The sequence below is a fragment of the Miniopterus schreibersii genome (assembly GCF_964146895.1).
Source record: "Miniopterus schreibersii genome assembly, chromosome: 6".
Taxonomy (NCBI): Eukaryota; Metazoa; Chordata; class Mammalia; order Chiroptera; family Miniopteridae; genus Miniopterus; species Miniopterus schreibersii.
The window spans coordinates 21,880,351-21,905,085 of NC_138107.1; the positions used below are offsets into that span (position 1 = coordinate 21,880,351).

At 39.3% G+C, this 24,735-nt stretch overlaps 1 protein-coding gene across 28 annotated transcripts in view; it reads left to right on the forward strand.

Moving 5' to 3' along the window:
- MLIP (muscular LMNA interacting protein) overlaps window positions 1-24,735 on the forward strand; it is a 212,256-nt gene that overhangs the window by 78,197 nt on the left and 109,324 nt on the right. For 19 of the 28 annotated variants that reach the window (XM_081139663.1, XM_081139647.1, XM_081139651.1 and 16 more), the window contains one exon: window positions 23,385-23,540. The exons of the other annotated variants lie outside the window; for them this stretch is intronic. In XM_081139663.1, coding sequence (XP_080995789.1) covers window positions 23,385-23,540 — 156 coding nt within the window. The remainder of the gene's footprint in view (window positions 1-23,384; window positions 23,541-24,735) is intronic. 28 annotated transcript variants of the gene reach the window in all.

A 24,735-nucleotide genomic window follows, 5' to 3' on the forward strand; every position in this document is an offset into this window, starting at 1 on the left:
TGTTCTTTGAAAAACACATATGGAATTTCAGGGTTGAGTGATTTAGCATTTGGCCCTTACAAGATAGTTTACAGATAATTCAGAGAGAGACTTTCAAACAGCTCTGATGGAAATCAGAGGCGAGCATTGCCTACTGCACACTTGCTAATCTCTGTTACTGGCCCTGTGACACACCATGCCCAAGAAACCTGACTTTTGTTGTTGGCTTTTAGTTACCTTTGTATCTTTGACATGTTGGTGGGAGAAACAAAAATTTCCTAATTTGGCTATTTACAGCTCTGAGCCTTGGAGAACCCGTGTGAACAATGCAGCAGGAGGAATCTCAGGAGCAGGTGCCAGAACTTCCTGCTCTTCCCCAGGCCATGGGCACAGTGCGTGCTTCGAGCACCTCATTTAACCTTTTAGGACCTTAATTTTTCTATTCTGCAGCTTGGGGATAATAATATCATACCATCTTTCCTCCCAGGCTTTTTGTGAGGATCAAGTGAGAGAAAAGAATAAAAGCTTTTGAAAGACCAAAAGGATACATACATAAAGAGTATTTAAAAATAATTCCCTACTTGTCAAAAATCAGGTATAATTTTTCCTTTATTTTTAAAAAATAGAAAGGCATGAAAATGATTACATAGGATTGTTCTTGTATTTCACCTGAAGAAATAACGTTAGTAAAATCAAAGGTTGGATTTGTGTTTATATTTTTTCATACATATTACAATAAATGGAACTATTAAAATGTTTATACATGTATCTCTTAAAATAATCATGAACAGGAGCTGGGAGTACATGTAGCTTGTTCTGGGATGTGATGGTGAACAGCAGACGGCTGTTGGGCGATGGTTAGACCTAGGCTCTGACCCTCCCTCCACTCCGTCTGCTACCTGTGTGACTGCAGACAAATTAGTTAACCTCTGACAGGCTTGGTTTCCTCATTGGAGAAATGAGGACGCCCCTGCCAGTCTCACAGCATTGTAAAGACATTTATGAGATAATGTAGGAGCTGGTGAACTAGCACTAGCAGGCTACACCTGCCCACCAGCTGATTTTGTAAATCAAGTTAAATGGAAAACTGGCAAGCCCATTTATTTGCACACTTTCTATGACTCTTTTCACCCTATAGTGGCAGAGTTGAGTAGTAGTGACAGACGGTATGACCCAAAGAGCCTAAAATATGTATTCTCTGGCCCTTTAAAAAAAGTTTGCCAATTCCTGAGAACTGTCTGATAATTAATGTGAAGCACTTGCCATTTCTGGCACATAGTAAATACTCAAAGAAGAATAGCTGCTTTTATTATACAGTGGTAATGGAGATTAGGAAGACATGAATTATGAGAATGCTGGTGATAGTAATAACAGATGATGATGGTGTTAGCAGTGATGATGGTGATGGTAATAATCTTTTATTTCTGGCTACTAGCCTTAAATTTTATTATCCTATTATAAAACCACTCCTTGTATTGCTCAACTATCTAACATGTAAAATTTTTTTCCGTTCCTGGTATTAAACTTATTTTTCAGGAAAAGATCTGAAACTGGCTGTGAGGTAAAAGAATAAAGCTCTAGACATTTTAGGCTTAACCCGCAGGAGTAGGGAAATATTTTGAGGGGAAATCCAGACCTACTACTTGTCCATTTCTTTGAAATGTGGCCACTAATCTCTTCATACTAATTTTTTCATGAGGGGTTTTTGTTTTTCCCTAAAACTACATTGTCAGTGTGTACCAGAGGGCTTCACCTATGTGGGACTTTGAGATGAATCCTGGATCCCCTGGGTTTCCTGGGAAGCATATGTGTATCTTGTCTGGACCTATTTTATTTTATTTTATTTTATTATTTTTTATTTTATTAGATTTAAAAAGCTAAGAGGCAGAGAAGAAATAATTTGTAATCATAATTTCTAGGCTGTAATATACAGGTTTCCTATAAAATGGATAATTTTGCTATATTTATAGTGAAAAAGTGTAACCGATTCTTACCGTGCATGGACCCCAAATATGCCTTAAAGTAAATGAGACTCACTCAAAAACTTAGCATCTGTCTTTTTTCTTCCAGTTCTAAATTCATAAATAGGATCTGTGTCTCCCTTTAAAGCAGTTTCCCTGGCAACTAAACCACCCGTATAAGATCAGAGCAGTTTGTCACTTTTGAAGTTTGACTTTCTGACAAGGCCTTCTGGCTCAGGGGGATGAAGAAAACAACATCCAAACACAAACATTTCAAAAACACTCAAGTAGGGAATTATAAATGGAAACTACATGTAGGTGACTTTTCTGTAGATTGTGTGTCAGTCCCTGACATCACCACCCTCCCCAACCAACCAGTGAAGACTTCGATCTGTTGAGGTAGCTATCTTTGTAACAGAGAACAGATGGGAGTGATTCTTAAAGTGGCTAAATTACCCTAAAGATATATTCTGGGAAATAGTGGGTAGGAGAAGATACAGGAAGATTTGCAGCAGGCAGCCACACAAAGGGAACTCACCTTGTGATTGTTCTACCTCACTTATTTCTAGGCTGAAATAGAAGTATCGGTCACAACTCACACTCATCATGGGAACACAGACTTTTGCTCCCTCTACTCATAAAGGACCAAGAAAGTGGGAGGATATGTCTCACCTAATCCTCAGACTGTCTTTTTATTTATTACTATTATTGTTATTTAGCCCTGGTGCTGCTTCTCCCTGCTGCTATCCTATTTATCAGTGACCAGAGTCAGAACCTCATTCAATTCTGGGGTTCCTCCCCCTCTATAATCCTATTACAGCTCCTGCTATATGTAGAGTACAATTGGGAGTGGATAGAATTGAAACCAGACACAGTGGGTCTGGGCTGCCTGTTGCTACTTCAGCCAATTAAGCAGAGACAAGATTGAATCATATTTAAGCATTTATTCCATTATTACCAGCAAAATGGGAGAGCAGTGGGATTTGTCCACATAAAATCTGTTCTGCCCTTCCCTTACTACCTGGCTGGTTATATAGGGCTACATGCAAGGGGGAGTAGGGATGGGTGGAAGGATGGTTGCTGGGTCTGTGGTCCATGTGTCTCCTTCCAGGATCTTGAAGTCTAATAACAAGGTAGTTAATTTTCAATGGTGTTAAAACCCAGTTCCCCCAGTCCCTAGGACCTGAGAATGGTCAGCATTTCTGAGGCAAACTCCCGGAGGGGGGCGAGGCTCCAGGCACAGTGAACAAATCAAAGTGCATCCTATCCTTTGTTGTCAAAATGCATTTTATTTTCTGAGCAATGGACCCATCCAGGCCCCAAGGTGTCTCATCTTTTTACAGCTCTGTTTTCCTTCTTGCAGCACATCCTCCAGTTTCCCATGGTCTGTAGGAAAACTTCTTTTCTGTAGTTAGTGAGTTGAATAATCATTAAACAACGATGGTCCTATTCCTATAGGTACCCTTACCGCTTTCACAGTCATGGTTAACAGAGTGTGATCAACATCTCTGCCCCCAACAGAATGATTGTAATAGGAAACAATGGTAGAGTAAGCAAGAAAATAGACTGCTTTCTTATGTTACTCACCCCTTCACAAAGCAGAGACAAATTTAAGAGACCTCTAGAAATTTATGAGACTCTGCAGAGACCCCCAAATGAGCTTAGAGTGAATGAGAATTGGAGCATATGAGAGAAGAGTGGATACAACAACAGCGGATGTTTAATCAAAGTGTTCTCATAATGAATTTGCATTCACTATCAAGATGAATGGCGAGTTTCCTTCCTTGGAAGATTTTCCCCAAGAGCACAGTGTTTCTCATAGGAATCAAGTCAAGCAGTCAGCTTTCCCCCATTAGCTTGTACTTAAGGTGGAAAATGTCTGGAGGTGCTGGCAACATCTAGCATGGTGGTAGGCATTACATAGAGTTAAGTAAAAAAGCATGTTCTGCAAAACAAGGGACTTAAATCTTTCTCAAAGTCAGTGCTGGTTCCAGGATGTGGAGGGAAATGTTTTGAAAAGAAATTTTCTTACACAGGAAGTTTTAGATACCTTCTTTTAGGGTATGAGTAGATTCATCTCAGGAACCTCACACATTATATTTATTAGGCTAGGCATAGACTAAGTTTCAATGAGGCATTCTGTAAATATTTATCAAATACCTATTGTAGGTTTAATATTAAAATTGATGTTTTGGGAAGAGAAGCGTGAAATCTAGACACAGGGTGGTAGACACAGAGATGCGGTGCCCAGATTTCTCTTTGAGGAAAGTCTTGCTGCTGAGCTGCAGGAATTGTAGTTGGCAGACAGCCTCTAACTGTTACTTCCTTCAGGGTCTGCCTTATCTGCAAAGAGATGCCTTGCTGAGGTCACATCTTCCCAAGGCAGCCCACATCAAGTGAAGGCCTGGCAACTTTCACTGGATATGGGATACTCTCATGGTAATACTTACTTCTGAGCTCCCTACCCAGTTATGCTGACTCTGTTGGGTCTGCATCACAGTTCAACTTCTCTGTCTACCCAATCCTCTTCTGCTTCCCTCTCACCAGTGTTAATCCCTCGGAAACAACTGGCATCCTGAACTGTGTCTTGGGATCTGTTTCTGGAGAAACCACCCTGCAACACCTGGTTATTAATTATCTTACAAATTATTCAAGAGACAAGATTATCCTGTGGCGATAATTGATGATGTGGAAAAATAGAAATGCTACAACATTCAGATGAGAGGGAGAGAGTTGAGCACTTTAAAACTCAGCTATAGGCTCCTGGTAGATTTGAACCTTTTTGGTAGAGCAAACCCAAGATACTGAATGCTGAGAATAAAATACAGAAAAATAGAGCAATCTGAGCCAAAGCAAGTTGGGAAACTGGAGAAACTAGCCTGGCTGAAATGAAGGGTGCATGTTAGGGCAGAGTTAGAAATTAAAATGTTAATTCACTTAAGATTAGATTTGACTGTAGACAAGAGAGAAACCTCACTATAGATGCTTACTTCTCTCTCTCATAAAACAAAGTTCAGAGCTTTTCAGTTTTTACTTTGATTGATATCTCCTCCTGCCAATTCATTCATCCTTCTAGCATCTCCAGAGTGAAACTTTTACCACCAGGGTCTAAGATGGCTGCTAGAGATCCAGCCATCACATCCAAATTCCAGAGAGCAGAATGGAGGATGAGAGAAAGAAGGCATTGAACACCAATTTAAGGAGACTTACTTTTTAAAAATTTAAATGTCTTTATTGATTTCAGAGAGAGGAAGGGAAAGGGAGAGCGAGATAGAAACATCAGTGATGGGAAAGTCATTGATGGGCTGCCTCCTGCAGCCCAGTATTGGTACTGGGAATCAAACCCAAAACCCAGGCATGTGGCCCAACCAGGAATTGAACCTCGATATCCTGGATCATAGGTCAATGCTCAACCACTGAGCCATGCTGGCCAGGCAGAAGACTGACTTTTAATTACATCTCATGGATGACAGCTTAATCTCATGGCTACATCTACCAGTAAGGGGGACTGCAGAATATAATCTTTTCTTTTTCAAAATTATATTGACAGTTTTTTATTATTTAAAATCACTCTAAAGAAGTATTTTAGGCTTATAAATAAATATAAGAGCAAAGACATACCACTTTAATTCTCTTAAATAAATTCTAAAATAAAGTATTTATTTATTTATTTATAACTATATTTAGAAAGGTGTTTCATAGTGTTGCGATTTGCCTGCAGCTGCCCAGAATATAAACTTTGAACTAGGCAGCAATGTACACAGCTGAGAAAAATTTAAATTACAACTGAAGAATATATTAGCATATTTTATTTCAGATAATAGAAACAAGTGAGACAAAAATAATAAAAAAGCTAAAACCTGGTGTCTTAAAAGCGATCGTGGCAGTAAAACATTTCTAGAAATTATGATGAGGATGAGTTATTTTATATATGTGTGTAAAATGTCAAAATGTTTTTGGACATATTTCCTTGGGCATTAATATTAATAATCATCTAACATATGATGAGTGTTTTCTATGTACAGGCACTATGTCAAATATTTTATGACTGTTGTTTTATTTAATGCAGCCTATGAGGTAGGTTTTCTAACTGATCTATTGCAGATGAGGAAATGGAGATTTCGAGAAGTAAATAACTTGGTCAAGGTCATGCAACTTGTAATGAGCTAAGCCTCAAGCCCCTGTTTAGCCAAACTTCCCAATCCAGCCACTTGCACTATGGTGCTCGTGTTAGAGCCATCAGGTGAAACAGCAAAGAGCAGCTGGGGCTGGGAGAGAGCAAAAGTGGAGGTGTGGGTGGAGAGCCAGCTGGCCTACTGAGAGCCGAAACATGCGAGCAGAGGCAGCTATCAGGTGGGATCAGGCTCAGGCAAAGGGAGGAGGGGCGCTAAGTGCTGAGTCTCTGGGCTGTTTCTCCCAGAGGAGGGAGAGCCGGAGGAGTGACCGAGGAAGAGCCAGGCAGGGAGGGTACAGAGAAGACAAGGGGAAGGACTTTTTTCGATGACGAAAGGGGCCAACAATGTCATAACACAGAAGTTCAGAAAAAACATCAGTGACATAAGCAATTAAGAGGTCACTCATTGATTTCCTTTAAGAGTGTTGGAAGTGGCTGTGGGAACTGGTGGAAGAAGGAAGAAATAACAGATGAACTATTAAAACATATCTGGTCATCCTATTGTTAGTAATAGCTGCTAGTAGCAGCTAATATTTTTTAATACTCACTCTATGCCAGGTACTGTTCCTAGGGCTTTTGGGTACTAATTCATCTAACCTCAACCCTATGAGGTAGTTACTCTTATTATTCATATTTCACACATGCGAAAGTGAGGCAGGGAGAGGTTAAGTAATCTGTCCAAAGTCACACAGCTTTTAAGTGGCAGAGTTGGGATCCAAGCCCAGCTGCTGAGCTGTTTGCTGCTGAGCTCATCGTTAGTAGTCTAGAAAAGCCAAAGTTTTCTTCAAAAGTAATGAACTTTTGGTAAAAGTTCACAGATTTTCTTTTTTTCTGAGATAAAAATCTCATGTACGTTTTCATAGGAAGTGTTAGGACACTTAGTGATTATTCATTCTTCTTTCCCTAAAAAACGATTTTGAAAAGGGAATTCATTTTGCTTTATTTTTTCCCGTATCAGTTTTTAAAAGAAAACTATATTTTAAAATAATTTAAGTAAAACTTGAAGTCCCAAGGAAAACTATATTGCATTTTTACTAGTAAGCTTATTGGGAGAATGGAAATGATGCATTATGGAGCTTAGCAAATGTCTCCGGGAAGAAAGAGGGCATTCTGTCTCTACAGCGAAACATTTTAATGCCTGTGCTGCAACAATGATGCTTTTTGTGCCTCAAATTCCTTTATGCCTACAGACTGCTCAACTGAATGTCATTAGAAACTCTAGAACTTATTTTCACATAGTTTGAAGGCTCCCCCATCTCCTACACAGTCACATGCTGATTTGGAAAAGAAGTATATATACACATAGCGGGGCATAATACGGTGAGGGCAGCGGAATCTAAGGCTGACAGATTGCCAGCCTGCTCGGCATCCCTAATCCCGTCCAGGTAACCAGATTTATTAATGCCAATACATGCTTTCAAAAGACTAAGAAGTGATTCTTAAAATATTTCTACCAGGAGCACTATAGTTAGATGGCTGAAGGAAATAGTGCTGTGATATTAAAAACCAAAGACTTGAGAAGTGTTTCTGTTTTAAGATTTGCTGGTAATTAGAATAGGTAGAATTGATGGGAATAGGTTTGGCTTTCCATGTAGACTTACCAGTTAACAAAATCATCAGTGAGAATGGAGTTTCATTATATATATGGTTATAAACTATAAAGGCAAAAAGAAAAAAAAAGTTGAACAGAAAAAATATCCAAATATTGATTTTAAAGAAAAAGTAGTTTGGAGTATATATTCAGTAACAATATTTATGAAATTGAAAAGTGATGATTATGTAACTGGCATTTGTTGTTTTTAAGTATATACTTAATGTTAGATTGCTACTTAATTTAGGCAATTCAATTTTGTTCTATGTAGCTACAACAGCAACTAATCATGTTTGAGAACTTATCATATGGTACACATAATGCTGGGAATGTCCCATGTATACCTTTATTTAATTGTCACAAAATGTCTATGAGTTAGATAATCTAATTTCTTTATGGAAGTGAGTGAACCATTTTTCATTGTAAATTTTTAATAGACTCTTTATTTGAATCGGTGAGAAAATTTGACAAATAGTGCTCTTTTCAGGTAAGATGGTTGCTATTTCACTTTCCCTGTCATGATATACAAAATACCTTTCAATGACCTATATTATTAACTTGAAAAATTTCCTCTTATATCCTGCATATTACTTCATTGCACACGATGAGAAGAAAATAAATAAAACCTTTTTTCTCCTATTATCTTCTCTATGAATCCTTAATATCTTACCCTTGAAGCAGTACCCATTTCTGACTTAGGGAGTTTTCTCTCATGTAATGTGACTCAATCAGAGAAATGCCAGTGGAAGGTTAAATCACAGTCGCTAAGGTGATTTGTGGGGAGAAAAGCTTTGGGCTTTATTTCCTATTTCTTTACACTTAACCCACAGCACCTTTGTTGCTTACTTCTTACGTTCTCTAGGGTAGGCATACACTATTAATTAATTCATTAATTCATTCAACAAATGTATACTCAGTATTTACTAAATGTTAAGCACTAGGGATGCAGGGGTGATCAGAAAAAAAAATTATCATTAATTTCTATCTTCATGGAAGACTGCTCGGCAGCATGGGTCCCAGGACACCGCCCATCCTGCGGGGATGTGTGGGGTGGAAATTACTATCAAGGCTACAATGAAAAGGAGCGATGATCCCAGTGCAATTGGACTCACCTGCGACTCTCCACCCACTTAATTTATTTTACAAATGCATATGGACCTCCATTCTAGAAAACCCCTCAGTCTAACTGGTGGTTGATTCTGGAGGCTATGAAGCAAGTGTTAGATCTGTTCACTTGCTACTCCATTTTGGGGTAACCCCTGATGAACCTGGTTTTTAGCAGTGTGGGTGAGCCACAGGGTTCGTAGAGGAACGTCAGGATGGTGATAAATAGACAAGGTTCTGATGGTTAAAACCTGCCTTTCTCTTTTGTCTAGGAGTGACCGCATTAGGGGGGCAAAGGGGGAAACTGCAGATGCTTGTATCAATTATAGTTTTCCTTGAACTTCATACATTTAACTTATCCTAAACAAGGATAAGTTAATATTTATGGTATGCCTACTCTGTGCCAGAGGTATACACTAGAGGTATTATACGTCATCTCATTTAATTTTCACATTCATTCTGTGAGATTTGGATGTTTATATTATGCCCACTTTATAGATGAAGAAACTAAACCTCATAGAACTTAAGTAACTTACATATTGTCAGTTAACTTAGAGGTAGGTTTATGATTTGAGTCTGACTCTGACTCCAAATTTTTTTTGCATTAATATAATTAATAAATTCATGGTATCAAGCATAGGTTAGAGCTCACACGTTACTTCAGATGTTTTTGAAGATAAATATTGTGTATTTAATATGTGAAATACTTATTATAAACATATTTAGTCATTCAACAATATTTTCCTGTCTCTAAGCTGTACTACCCACATTGAAACTTGTGTAATGTTAGCACTCATACCAGTGAAATATGCATTTTTGGTGATATCTCATTTTAAAGTTATGTTGCAAAATAACCATGCATTGCTTTTATAGCCAGAACTGACGTAGACACTGTAAGAGAACAGGTATGAGAGGTAGAAGAGTATGTAGCCGAATTTGAGAATGAATACTGGAGGCTTGGAGAAAATATCCATCAGAGCCCAACTGTCCTGGGTTATGTTAAGAACAAAATCTTTGCTGGCTACTGCACTGGAATGTGTGCTGTTCTACCACCTTTCTTATCACTTTTCTATAAGTGAGTATTTCTAGGGTAAGACTGGCAGAAGCAGTCAGCAAATGAGTCAGCATTAACCTGGGTTCTAGCCAGGCAGAGCTGAGTTCAAATCCAATTGCACCATGTGCTGTTTAAGCAAGTAATTTAGTATGAGTCTACTTTTTCTTACTTGTCTCATGGACATAATTCTCATGCTGGCTTGTTGTTGAGAAATACAAGAGATGATGCCTATTAGATATGAAGAGAAGCATCACATAAAACTCATTAAATGGTGCTTATACACATTATATGTAGGACAAAATCTATTCTTGGGATGAATGGGTGCAGTGTTTGAGGTAGCCCGGGTGACAGTCTGTGGCTGTCAAGAGTAGGAGGAATGAGGTGGATAGAAATGCTTTTCCCGTTGTAATTCCTGTACCCTGGCCCTACACGCCCTTTTGGTGCTGATGCCTTCATACAGTCGTGAAACATTCACAGCTTTGGCATTCAGTATGGGTTGTTATTTTCAGATGTGCTCTATCTTCAAAGTAACAAAATTATAAAGCAATTAAATCACTTATTACTCTATACATCCTGATACCATATGTTTCTTTTCTTTTTTAAAAAAAATATATTTATTGATTTATTTCAGACAGAAAAGGAGAGGAAGGGAGAGGGAGAGAGAGATAGAAACACCAATGATGAGAGAGTCATTGATGGGCTGCCTCCTGCGCGCCCCCTACTGGGGATCGAGCCCACAACCCAGGCATGTGCCCTGACCGGGAATCGAACCATGATCGTCTGGATCATAGGTCGATGCTCAACTGCTGAGCCATGCTGGCCAGGCCCATGTTTCTGTAAGACAGAATTCTTTCTTGCCCTCTCTGAATGTTTCATACAACTATCATGAATGTACACAATCACTCATTTATTTAATGGATGTTTATTGACCCCCTACTATGTGATAGGCACTATACTAAGTGCTGGGAGTACAGCAGGGAACAATATAGAAATTTCCTGTCGTCCTGGGGCTTATGTTACAATTGGGGAGCCAGATACGAAAGAACTCACTATATAATCCTAGAATTTTAATAGCAGCAAATGCTCTGAAGAAATACAAGGTGCTAAGAATGTATACAACAGAAGGTTGTATCCAACCCACGGAGTCAGTATCTAACCCACGGAGTCAGGGAAGGAGTCTTTCAGTAGGAACTTTATGAAATACATTGTGTGTCAGAAATGATGCAAATTAAATTGATTCACCCTGGAATCTCTGAGTTTCTTAGAACTCTGTAGGGTGAAGAGGAATTAACTAGGGGGGAGGTTGCTAGAAGCATTCCAGGCAGAGTAAGTAGCATGTTAGTCATTTATCTTGCTCCATTTTTTAAAAGATAATCCAGTGCCCTGGATGGTGTGGTTCAGTTGAACACCCCCCACCCCCTGCACCAAAAGGTCACCGGTTCACTTCCCGGTCGGGCACATGTCCAGGTTGTGGGCTCTATCCCTGGTTGGGTTGGGGTGCATGGGGGAGGCAGCTGATTGATGTTTCTCTCTCTCTTCCCCTCTCCCTCCTCTCTCTCTCTAAAATCAATAAAAACATATTTGAGAACAAAAAGATGATACAGTAAGCCTCTCATATCATCCCTACCCCTAACCAATACCTTATTTCTGAGAAGGGAGTCATAACTCTTATTGAACACATGTATTTTCAAACTTCCTATATAGAATATTGTATCATGCCTTTCTAACCTCACAATATTGAGCTATTATCACAGAATTGCAAATAAATAGGCTGATTATGTCTTGGTTTGCCCCAAATAGTTACATTTTATGCCTATTGTCCTAAAGTAAAATTACTAATAGTGCCACTGCCCCCCTTTCATGCTTGAGAGTGACCCTGTTTGTGCAGTAAATTCTATGGTCATAAATAAATGGGGCTCAGAGAGATCAAGAAGCTGCCTTGGTCACATAGCTAACAAGTAGCAGAGGGTTGGGGCTACCACATCAGGACTCTCTGACCTACAGCCCATGTCCTCGCTACGGTGTTGCAAACACAGTTAGTTACTTCTGCCCTTATACTGCTTTCTAGTTTACTCTTCCAATCTAAGCAAAACTGACAAAAACTGGTTTTCTGACATCTGCCTTCAGTTTTTCTGCTAAGTCATGTATTTCTATAGAGTAGAAATGAAAAGAAATGATGAATTAAAATAAAATATATGTACAGTGAGTAAGCAGTAGGTACTTTTTTGCTGTGCATGTCTTTACACTTGTATTTGGCCTATTCTTTGTTACCCAAGTATGACAAAGTTAATTTAAAATGCGATTGCTTCTGAAAGTCAAGGTGTCACTCTAATGACAGGACATTGGTTATTGATCTTTTCTATGACAGTATACCCTGTGTGTGAAGGAGGTTCATGACTTACCCTGGTAGGCAGAGTCTGAATGTAAAGAGCTTAAAGCTTTTAAAATAATCGATTAAACCCTTTTATGTTTAAGCCATTTTAAGAACACATTTTGAAACATTGTTCAAACTGAGTAATACAGATAAAATACTTATCTGCAGAATATGATAAAGGCTTTTTAAGGGATTCTTCAAATGTAAATTTATCTGAAACATAAAATAGGATGTGGTTGCTTCCCCTTTTTAAAAAAATAAAGTACATATAAATTATATTATACCAATGGTTATATTGGAAATAAATATTACTTTCTCATGTTACATTATGAAATTATGATATAAACTAAAGATATTAGTATCACTCTGTCTATTTACAAATAAGATTTCATGCACTACATTCTGGTTCAGAATTTGTTTCTTATGATGTGTATAAAAATGATTCACTGTGGAATCTCTGAGTATTAGGATTAAATAATGTGCTTTATCCCCAGCTGTTTGCCCCACACATTTTTAATACCTCTTTGGACATATTTTGAGATTTTCTAGTCAATTGTTCATTTACCAATTCAATTCATATCCCTGTGCTGTGGAATATGTTGTTCGTGAACTGTCAGCACAAATAGGTTTATAGTTGGTAGGCCTGGAATATATCTCCCTCCTTCCCTCCCTCGCTCTGTTCACAGAGAGCATCTGCTGATATTCATCTATCTCACTCTGCTCTCTTCCCAGCCCAGATCATGAAGAGCATTTCATTTAGTAACTTTGTGGAAACTTTGTTTGTTTGTTTGATGCCATCTTTTCATGCATCAAATATCAAGTATCACAGCAGAAAGAACTCTCTATAGAACTGTCCAGTTCAGCACTTCACACTGTGAGTGGGATGATATTGTGCATCGGGTAAGCAAGGGCTTCTGGGAGCAAATAAATGTGAGAAACTGGCTAAACCGAGCTTGAAAACCGAGCCTCTCGACTGTGAGGCTCCTGCAGAAGGAGTATATGGAATATGCCAATTCTTACATTTATTTGACCATGGAACCCCTTTATCATTATTCATCTTGCGAGGCTGATACTCTAAATCAGGCACATTGAGCAACACTGATCTAGAATTTTGTTTTATAAACAAATTGTCCCTGAGAAGTAAAGTGACTTACCCAGGACCTCCCAGCTATTTGGTGAAAATCTGAGGTCAGAACCAATGTTGTCTGCTTCTGACCTGCGTGGTTGGACGTTCCATAGCTCCGAGCATCCTGCTGCGTCTTGCGACAGGTATTTGTAAGTCAGGGGAAGGGAGCAGACTGCCATTACTCTCAGCTCGCTACTTCCTTTAGTCCCTGTGCCTTTGTAGTAAGGATCTGTGAACCCAGCAACAGCTCTTCCAGTGGAACTGAGAAACTCGAGAAGTTAGGGCTGATTCTGTTTTCTTCTGGATAGTCAATTCAGATTTTACCAAAATTGTTATCCTTTTCATTAGAAGAAAAAAAAAGTATAGGAAATGTGCACAGATAAAGAGACCACTGTCAGTCAAGAAGTTCACTGGTCAAATGCTTATTGACTGCTCATATGTGCCACGTAATGTTCCAGCTGCTAGGAAAATAGCAGGGATCAAAACAAAAATTTTGCCCTCATGGGATTTAAAATCCAATGATAAAAATCAGGCCAAATACAAGCATTAGAGGCTGGTAAGTGCTCTGGAGAAAATGAACATGGGCTAAGGGGATAAAGAGTGTGGGCAAGGGGCTAGAATTGGGGTTGCTATTTTAGGTAGGGTGGTGAGGGATGCTTTACAGTTAAAGTGATGTTTGAGCAGAGACCTGAGGAAGTGAAGGAACAATAATAAACTTGGGAGAAATATTCCAGGGAGTGGGATTAGCATTCTCTAAGGAAAAGCACTGTGGCTAGAGCTGAGGAGAGGAGAGGAGTAGGGACCAGATCATGTTGGGCTGTTGGCTATTATAAGGACTTTGGCTCATCCTTTAGGTGACAAGGGGAGTTAAAGAAGTGACATGGTCTAACTTGTGTTTTAAAGGCACAATCTTGCTACTGTGTGGAAAATAACTGTAATAAGATGTGACAGACCAGGCTCCCAAAAGCAAACTCTGAGATGGAAATTAGCATGCAGGAAGTTTATTTTCATGGAGTTGCTCCCAGGAGCAATACCTTTGGGAGGTGGGAAGAATGCAGGCTTAGGCAGAGGGAGAACTGGGCTGCAATGTAGTCTCAACAAAGCCTAACCGATCTCACGAGGAGCTCTGAAATTGGTATAACCCTTTAGAGTTGTCCCAAATTGGAATGAGAGTGTCAGGCTTTTACATGGATGCATCAGGCATCCGTTGGATGCAGGCTGCCCTTGAGAAGGAGGGGTGACTTTGGGAAAGGAGCCTTATTCAGCTGAGAGCAACTCTTGGAAGGGACTGATAGCTCAGCATGGTTCCAACACTTCCACCATCTGGGGACTAAATAGCCCCTTAGCCCAAAGGGAGAGAGGATTTATCAGAGCATCCACTACAGGAGGCAAAGTGGAAGCAGGGAAATAGGAGGAAGTGATTAAAAAATGAGATGATGGTAGGTTCTGCAACAAGGATGTTAGAAGTAGTGAGATATATTCATTTTCTGAATTTATTTTGAAAGGAGAGCCGGCAAGTTATACTGATATATTGATGGAGGATTATGGAAAATGAAGAAAACAACAACAACATAAGTCCATCATTTTTGGCCTACGTCATGAGAAATAGGTACAAATATATGCTGAGGTGGGAAAAAATTTGAGGGTTGGGTGGGGAACAGTTTCAGGAGAAAGACAATTCAGTTTTAGATAGTATTAAGTTTCAGATATCTATGAGATATCCAAGTAAAGATGTTCGTTGGACATATGAGTGTATTATTCAGGGAAGCTGTCCAGGCTGAGTAATTAAATTTGGAACTCATTGGTTTATAAGTGCTATTTAAAGCTATGGAACTGGATGAGATTATCCAAGAAGCAACTCCTGGGCTATTTCAAAGCTTAAGGGTCAGATGGCACACAGCAGACAGAGAAGGAATGTCCAGGGTATAGGAAGAATACCAAGAGGAAATTAATGGGATTACAGAAACCAAGCTAAGAAAATGATTCAACAAAGGAAGAGTGACCACCAGACACTGTTCCTGATGGATAAATGTTTCTTATCATTTTCTCTGTTCCCCTTTCAAATTCTACCACGCATGAGGCCTATTCACTTTTTTCTGGATATCTAATTATGTCAAATAGTCTCACATAGGTGCTAGATTTTTTCAGTACTTGGAAGCTTCAGGTTTACTTGAATTAAGGAGGGTTACTAATATTCTTTTAACTACAATGATGTGTCCCAAAGGGAGGAGAATCTACAAGCAGTAATAATAGAAGTAGAAGCAATCCAGAAGGGGCCAATACAGGTGAGGCCCAGTTTAGTCTGTGATGGAATCTCATGCATTTTTGATGAGAGATCATAATTCACTTAAAATATCATACACTCAGTTCTGAGTCTGTGAATTGGGATAGCCCTGATTGAGATCTCTGGAATCAGCTATTACCCTGGGGACACAGGGATCCAAACTCCTGGTGATTTCCATTTTCAAAGGAAAACCACCACTGAGGGCCAAGATGGAGCAAATCCCAATGTTGCTCACTGGAAACAGGAGACAGGAAACAGGGGCTAAGGTGAAATGTCCCTGGGAATGGCTGGAGACCATTTCCCCATGCAGCCTACAGTGAGCATATCGCTTTGCACTCTCTTCTAGTTCACTTGCCACCAGTGTGACTTGTGAAGGTGTCTCACTCATGAGCCAGCCACTCATGTTGAGAATAGTGTCCAAGTCTTCTTTATCCTGATGTCTTCCAGGGCTTAGAATAGTGCCCAGCACTCAACATGTGTTTATTATCATAAATAAGTGGGATTTCTAGTACCTTCGTTTATCAAGCACAAGGCATAAAGCACAGACAAATGGACACCTGAGTAGCCTTGGCAGCTGGATCTATTTAATTACATGTTTCTTGGCAAACTTTTGTGGACTAATCTATTTTTTCTCTCAAATTTGTTTCCCATGTCAGGAAGAGAGACTATTTGTCCTGTATTATTTATTTAAAAAGCAATATCTTAAGAGCCCTTTAGCTGGAAGGTATTGCAGCAATATCTGTTTAGTAAGAAGAGTGAAGGATGCCCTGCTTTGGCCATCAGTGATGCCAGATTTTAACGAGAATTTGGGATTATATTTGTCTGTTGCGAATTCTGACGAACTACTTTGTTTTGGAAAAAGATTACCCGACAGAGCAGTTTTGGCTCCTTCGTTGAAGAGAGATCATTAAAAGTTTGTGTTTATAAAATGCTTTCAGGGTCTTGGGCAGATGCTAGGTGACCCTCTAATTCACAGGAGAAGTGGTTGTAAATGGAAGGATAGGCCTCCCCGACCCCTCCAAGTAAGTAACTCGTGTGTTCTTCATCATCCAAGACGGGAGCCTGGTTTTTTTCTTTGGGGTTGTTTTGTTTTTTTTTGACCAGGTGCCATCATTGTCTATTCAAATGTGGATGGTTTCTATAGAAATTGTCCTAAATAGATTTGCTTTTTGAGGCTATATGTAGTTACTAACCAGATGGCTATGCATGCTGTTATAATGCATGACTATTGTTTTTTTAAAGTAAAAATTATGACTTCTATCAATATAATAGCCTGTAACACCAACAATTATTAATTAATAAAACAAGGGAGAGAAAATGATTAGTAAAAAGTTGCCAATAAGGCACAGAGAAAATAGCAAAATACAGGGTGGGGCAAAAGTAGGTTTACAGTTGTTTGTATGGAAAATAATGCAATAATTAATAATTATACAAAAATAAACTGTTCCACATACTCACAACCCACTGTAAACCTACTTTTGCCTCACCTTATAATTAATTAATTTACTTGGTTTTCATGATTTAAATGATTCAAGGAAGAATTTAAGTAGGGCAACAGATAGAGGCTAAAGTATTTCCTCTCTCAAACGTGATTGTGCCAACATGCTGTTGCTTTCTTTTGGGGAGGGAATGAGAGGGAAAAAACCATCAGAGCACGAAGGACAGAATAAGCTTTAGGAGAACTTCGTGGCTGTTTGGGTCCATGTAGAATGAACTGATTGAGTCACTCGCAGAGGACTAGACTGTTACTTCCCATTGGGGAGCCGTACAGTAGAGCTCCGAGATGAGCGGTCCCTAGGGTTTGTTAATGCTACCCTTCCATGTGAGGATTTATAGATACCTATAACAGTAATTCGATGTATAATAGATAATAGTATGTATAATAGAATATATATATTCTTCATTCCTGTTCCCCACCAAATAAATTAAAACATTTTAATTCAAGATCTTTGGTGATCAAGACTTAACCTGCATTTCTGGTCTTATTTTCCTTTGTTCTCATTTATGTTATTTACCAAACTGAGTAACAACAGCACTGACAGGAGTAACATATATTGAGCATTTGCTGGCACAGAGATAAGGCTTTGCATGCTGAATTTAACCGTTATCCGCACAAGAACCCTGTGAAAGAGGTACTGTTCTTATCCACACTTCACAGGTGAGAGGACAGAGACTTTGGAGGGTTAGCAGCTTCCCCAGGTCCCACAACTGACTCCAGGGTCCCCTCCTTTTTGACTACACCTGCTGTTCCCTGCAGTTCTGATAGGTGTCTTCATGCAAGCTTTCCTCTCTGCGTGAAATAAGTGCCATTCTTTCCCATCTTTATAGTTCTCTAGTCCCCCATTTTTCTAAGTGCAGCCCACATGCCACTTTCTCCTTGAATTCCTCCAGGTGGCTGTGCTCTCACCATCCTGGAGAAAGTCCTCTAAGTCTTTCCTACTCCAAGTGTCTCAAACTAGCAGCAGAGAATCAAATGGAAATGCAGAACCTGAGGCCCCACTCCAGATGTCCTCAACTGGAAAATGCATTTTAATTAGATCTTCGGGCAGTTTGTGTGCAAAGTTTGAGAACTGCAGTATGGGAATTTTCTTTTTTTTTCTTTGCTTTATACCTTTGTTATTTGTATACATGTTATATATTCTCAGTTGGACTGTAAGGTCTTTGAGGGCAGGAGGGTATTATATTCTCTTTTGAGTATATAAATATATTCATAAATATATACATATGTGTATATATATATTATAGAAAAGGTAGAAAATTTGGTGATATAAGAGAACTTATATTTAAAAATTTACATCATTTTCTAGGGCAAAATGAGTACTGTGTTGTTTGGAATATTTCCCCCCCCCAGTGTGTTAATAGAATCACCTTGACAATTAATTTACTTGTAATGTTTCCAAAAATTCAGGTTTTTTGATAACATTGAAAATGTTAAGAGGCATAATCTGGGTTCTTAAAATAGAAACTTCATTCTTTCCCATATCCTTTGGTCTATAACCAGCTCTTGGGACACAACATCTTTCATTGCCAAGGTACAAATATAGATATTACAGATTTGGAGAAAAATCAATACTTAGAAAATAGAAATACTGAACGCTGAAGACTCCAGTCAATTTCACGTGTGAAGCTGAGGTTTGTTTGTCTTCATTCAGGACACTCATGGACTTCTAAGAAGCTTGGAATGGAATTTTGTTTTGACAAATGTTTGATTCCAAGCTTTTTTTTATAGCTAACTTGTTAAATAGCAAAACCTTAATTGCTGCAGATGCTCCTATATGGTTGCTTGCCATTTACATGCCAAGGACCGATAGTTCAAGTTCTTGATTTTTTTGACTCGATCACTGTATGCTTTCTAGTTTTTTATTTAGACACAGTGTTTGCATATATTTGTACCTCTCACTGTTCTGAGGAAGTGTGACCAACTGATTACTGAGACTGGCAGATGCTTGGGCCCTTCAGTCAGCTTCTTGTTGCTGTACAATCTGGCGTCTCTTCATTTTGCAGAACATGCAGTTGGAATACATGCGTGAAAAGAGGGCAGGCACATCTCAGTGGCTTTCCCCCCCTTCGGCTGGCTCGCTTTCAGCAGTCAGTACGACCTCTCATGAAGTTCCAAATCTAAAAACTGTCTACACAGAAATCCACTCTTTGGAGCTGACACAATTCTTCAATTCAGGGAGGATTACCTCTCTTTAGAATTCTTTTTTCCTGTGTGAGTGTGTGTTGTTTCAGCGAGAGGCTCCCTTCCCACCTCATCACTGGTTTGCTCACTCCCTTCTGCGATGAGTCAATGCTTCCAGAATAGGGGCGCCCGAGCGACTGCGGGAACTATTACTTCCAAATGAGCTCGTGCATCCTAACAGGGAGCGTTCAGACCACACCCCAGGTAAAAGGGAGTCTTTCCTTAATGCTTTCGAGAACTTTTAAAGGCTGTGCACTGTGGTTATTTGCTGCAAGGGGGCGTGAGGGAGAGCTGCCTGGGTGTAGATAAATTTGACTGTGTATCAAAGTGAAATGTTATCTGCAGTTACTGTAAAGGCAGAACTGCTTACTGGGGAACCAAAGAAAATGCTCAGGACTGCCCTTGGCGCAGGGTCAGTGCTAAGACACCCTGTAATGTCTGTTTTCAACAGGAGGCTAGTGGCCATCTGTGAGTGTGGGTGTCAACATCGGGAAAAGAGAACTTTTAGGGAAATAGAAGAAAGGAAGGCATTGCAGCCCGAAACTGAGCAAGGAGCAGCTAGCAGTCACGGCATGGGGGGAAACAATCTCTTAAATTATTTGGTGAAAAGGTGACAGTCTCAGAACTTCTGAGTGCTTGAAACCATTTAGGGAAAGGTTTTAATCCTCTGAGCTCTAATTTCTGTTATTAAAAGTTTCCCAGGGATAGGAACGAAGATGTGGTTTTAAACGGCATTGACAACGGAAAGTGTTAATTGGCATCTAACAAAGGCGATGGTATTACATGCATCTGTTTCTGCTTTGTGCGGAAAATGATTTTTCATCACCATAGCGATTCAATCCTGGGCTCCAATGGAACTTGGCCACAGTATGTGGTAAATAGCAAATCATTATTTTTTTCTTTCCTGAGGAAGGGATTCAGCAGTCTATCGGCTAACACGTGGCTCTTCACCTAAATGTAGCTAGTGTAATTTCAAATCCTTTTCCAACTGAAATTCTGTACAAAAAAATTTTGCACATCCTTGGTAAGATGAGAGGATGCTAGGTAAAGGCAGAGAAAAGAGCCCCATGCTAACACTGTACTGCCAGCTTAAAAGCGGATACCAAACCGTTGCCCTTTTTGTGGATGCTCTTTTGAGGAATGTGTGTGGACAGGAACTTATCCCTCGCTTGTTCTCTAACAGTGCCCTAGGAAGATGAATGAGTCTTTAGTCCTATTAGATTTCCCGTTAGGTTATTCTTGAATCACATGTATTGGTCCAGCTAAAAAAAAAAAAAAAAAAAATGTTCTTCAACTGGTGAAGAAATTTTATGTAGGACATGGACACGTCTGTGAGAAAATGTAACAGAGTGGAAGGAAATACTTTTGCTTGTTTTTGGTTGCTTTCACTGTCAACATGTGGTTATGTTCAGACATTCCTTTCAGGGTGTTGTTGGAAAAGCACAGTTTTCACCCACGCTAATGAAGATCTATCTGCATTTTATAGAGATTCAAGTGGTACTGAATTACACAAATTGTGCAAGGCTTTTTGGAGATTTAGTGAGGACTGGGATTGACCCACATGGGGATGACGGTATGAGAGAGGATAAGACATGTGAGGGGGATGCATGGGAGTAATTGTGGTAAATGCAGTCATCTGGTAAACACAAACTGATTAACAAAAACAAGCATGGGGAAGCTAATGTTGGAAGGATCAGTAGATTTTCATTCTGTGAGGCCCAAGGAGTGTTGGAGTTGGAAAACTGGAGTGAGTGGTCTAGGAAGAAAAGAAGGGGTAGTCACAGAGTTAAAAAAAAACAAAAAACCACCTCCAAATTATGGAGGGACCATGGTTTTGGTCTAGGGTAGGGATGTGCAAGGCAAGGAGAATAGAAGTCAAGGCAGCACAATACTAGAAAAATTATCCATGGAATGTGATATTATAAAAAGCATAGTGTAAGAGAGTAGATTGAGCCAGGAACTTAATCTTAAAAGAAAAGAGTCTGAGTCCAGCCAGCATGGCTCAGTGGTTGAGCGTTGACCCATGAACCAGGAGATCGTGGTTCAGTTCCAGGTCAGGGCACATGCCCGGGTTGCGGGCTCGATCCCCAGTAGGGGGCGTGCAGGAGGCAGCCGATCAATGACTCTCTCATCACTAATGTTTCCATCTCTCTCTCTCTGTCTCCCTTCCTCTCTCACTGAAATCAATAAAAATAAAAAAAAGAGTTTGATTTGGGTATGATGACTGGCAACAAGGAGAGGTAGCAAGTGGTCTAGACCGATGACATGAGATTCAGAGATGTAAGTTTTTAGGTAAGAGGAGAGAAGAAGAATGGCCTGGAGCAGTGCAAAGGAGTAAGGAGCACTCTTATTCCACTCCCAGGCTGGTGTGAGAGAAAACAGCTACCACTGAGAGAGCTTCGTGGAAAGGGGAGCCCTTCAGAGGGAACCATGGTTAGTCAGAGCTAGAATATTTAGGGAAGAGGTGAAGCATGTGGCTCACTGCATCCCAGGCAGTGTACGGTGAAAATGTTTCAAGAGTTGGAGCACGGTACAAGATGGGAACAAAACTAGGGCTATGCATAGCATATAGAGATTGAGGGGTGATTCGGAGGCCTGGATTTCTCACAGGGACAGATGTGATCAGAGTTAAAAGCCATGTTGAGATAAGGTCCAAGTTGTCCAAGGCACAGAGAGGTGGTACAGCTTGAAGGGAGAGGAGAGTAGGGGTCTCGCCAGGGCGTATCGTCTAGTTTGTGACAGAGGCATGGAGGCAGCAAAGGGGCAGTGTTACCCTGACTAGGCGCAGCTGATTTTGTCACGGACATTGATTATATCAGAACTGATTTCCCGTTACCCTCCTACTCCCCCACTCCATCAGATTCCTTTTCCCTGGACTCCAAGTAGGCCATGATCCTTTTCTTGTTGCATAATTTATTCTACCCATTCCCTCGAAGATCTGGCTCTGCTTTTATTCCCCGCTGGTTCCTTCCTTCAGGCTGCAGACATGTTCAAGTCTATCCCACTACAGACCAAAAGGCACCCCTTGGGCCCTACTTCCCTCTCTAACTACTCTTAACCTCCCTCCTTCCCATCCAGACTTCAAAAGAGAAATCTACAGCACCGTCGTCTCTCTCTCCCTTTTTCATTTGGTCCCTAGTCAATTGCTCTTGGCTTTTTGTCTTTGTCTCTAGTCCTGTGTCTTTCAAAACCAGAATTATCTATCTAAAATCATAATGTGACTGTGTCATTTCCCAGTCTCCGGTGCTTTAATGATTCTCTACTGGCAACAGGTAGGACAAAATGAAAGCTTGATCCGCACTGCATTCATGCTTTTCTCTACGCTTTCTCTCAGCTGGTTTTCTTGGCCTGGGTCATCCATTCTTCCTCTTTACTGGGACTTAAACTTCAGGGTTTTTCCCCCCAGAACGTCCTAGGTTAGGTAGGTAGGTACCCCTCATCACTTTTCCCTTAGTATTCTGTGCATACCCCCCCTTTTTTTTTTCACTGTGAGTGGTCTATTCACTGTTGTATCGCTCACTCCTGATTGCCTGCCACACAGGAAATACTTAACAAATTTATTTTTCAATGCATAAAGAATGAATGAAGGAGAAAATAGATCCTTTTAGCAGGCATTCACATCCTGATAGCCAGAAAAGCATACTTCTCATTTATAATCCATATTTAGCATTCTCATTAATGATAAATGTTAAAAGTTTCCTGCATGTTTTGTGATTATGAGTAAAATTGAACCTGCTAACCCAGGGTTAAATGGATAAAAGTGCATTCTGAAACAGACCGGAAGCTGAGTTTGCGGTGAACCCTCTGAGGGAGAGATGCCCTGTGATATTCGAGCTGATCAGCTTGCCACCTGTTTTATTGTCATCCCCTGCCACAGGATCTTCCTGATACACTGTGACTATTTTTATAGCTGTTTTCTTTGGCAACCATACACATGCTCACAGGACAATAGGCGATTTGTCAAAATAAATGAGATAAATAGCCTGGTGTAGAGAGAAAAAGTCAAGATAAACCTTTGACAAGACTGAAAGTCTAATTTATTACGTGTCTCATAGGTCTCTTCTGGTGATTCTGAAGCCAAACCTCTGATCTTCACATTTGTCCCCACTGTCAGAAGACTACCAACCCATTCTCAGTTGGCTGACACCTCTAAATTCCTTGTTAAAATTCCTGAGGAACCAAGTGATAAGAATCCAGAAACTGTAAATAGGGTAGGATTATTTTTATTCTTTTTTTTCATATCAAACAATTGACATTACATTATCCAAAATAATGACTTAGAAATTTGTATGAATGTTTATTTCCTCTGCTTAAAGTGAGATGACTAAGAAATCTAAGGTTGACTAAAAATATAATTATGTAACATGAACTTAAATGTTATCTAATCCCATGTTCTCTCTAATACATTATTTTCAACCGTTTTGAGTTGATATCCTATTGTTTGCCTCCTGCTACCTCCCCTTCTCTCAAATGTATTTTAAAATAATAAAAACAAAATTAAAAAGAAGTTTAAATTTATTTAGAAAGAAAATACAAAATAAAACATTGAGGCGCTACTATTTTACATGTAATAAATTGGCAACATTAAAAAACTATAATACCCAATGTTCGGGCTATTATGGGGATATCCACATGCTCACATTTTGCTGCTAGTTTTGTGAATATGTACAATTTTGGTGGAAAACCTTTATCCACTGTCATAAAACTGTTCATAGCCTTTCAATAACCTAATTCTTGGAAATGTATCCCAAAAAATAGGACAAAAGAAGAAAAATGTTATATAGAAAAATAATTAGGGAAAAATAAAAACAGCATAATAGCAGAAAAGTTAAGAATATGATAATACCTCTCCTTGACAAGGTTATAGCCATAGCGATTATGTAATTCTATGGAAAATGTTAACCTTATAATATTATCTGGTAAAATAGGTTATAAAATTGTATTTATACCCTGATTATACCTATCTAAAATGAGGCCAAGACTAAAAATAAAATTAAAACAAAACAAACAAAAACCTAAAAATGACTTATGCTAGAATAATGATGACATTGTGGGTAAAAAAAATTTTTTTTCTTTAAAATGTGTTTTAATACTGTCTTATTTTAAATAAAATGTGATGCGGGAACTTTGTGGTACTCTTGAGCCAACTGGAAGGGTGTAAAATAATCTGATTTATTTTGTCTATATAAAAATATTTTATCTAACAAGTGGTAATATATCTGGGATTCTGGGATTTTCAATGCTGTCTTATTTCAAAGACCATTGGAGCTAAATTATTTTAGAGAAATCTTGAATACTACATAAGGCATTTCTGGGAAATCTCTTTCTAACAGTACTCAAATGCATATAATATATTCATGGGATCCTTTGTTATCAGGCACTGTGATTATGTGAGACTATAGATAT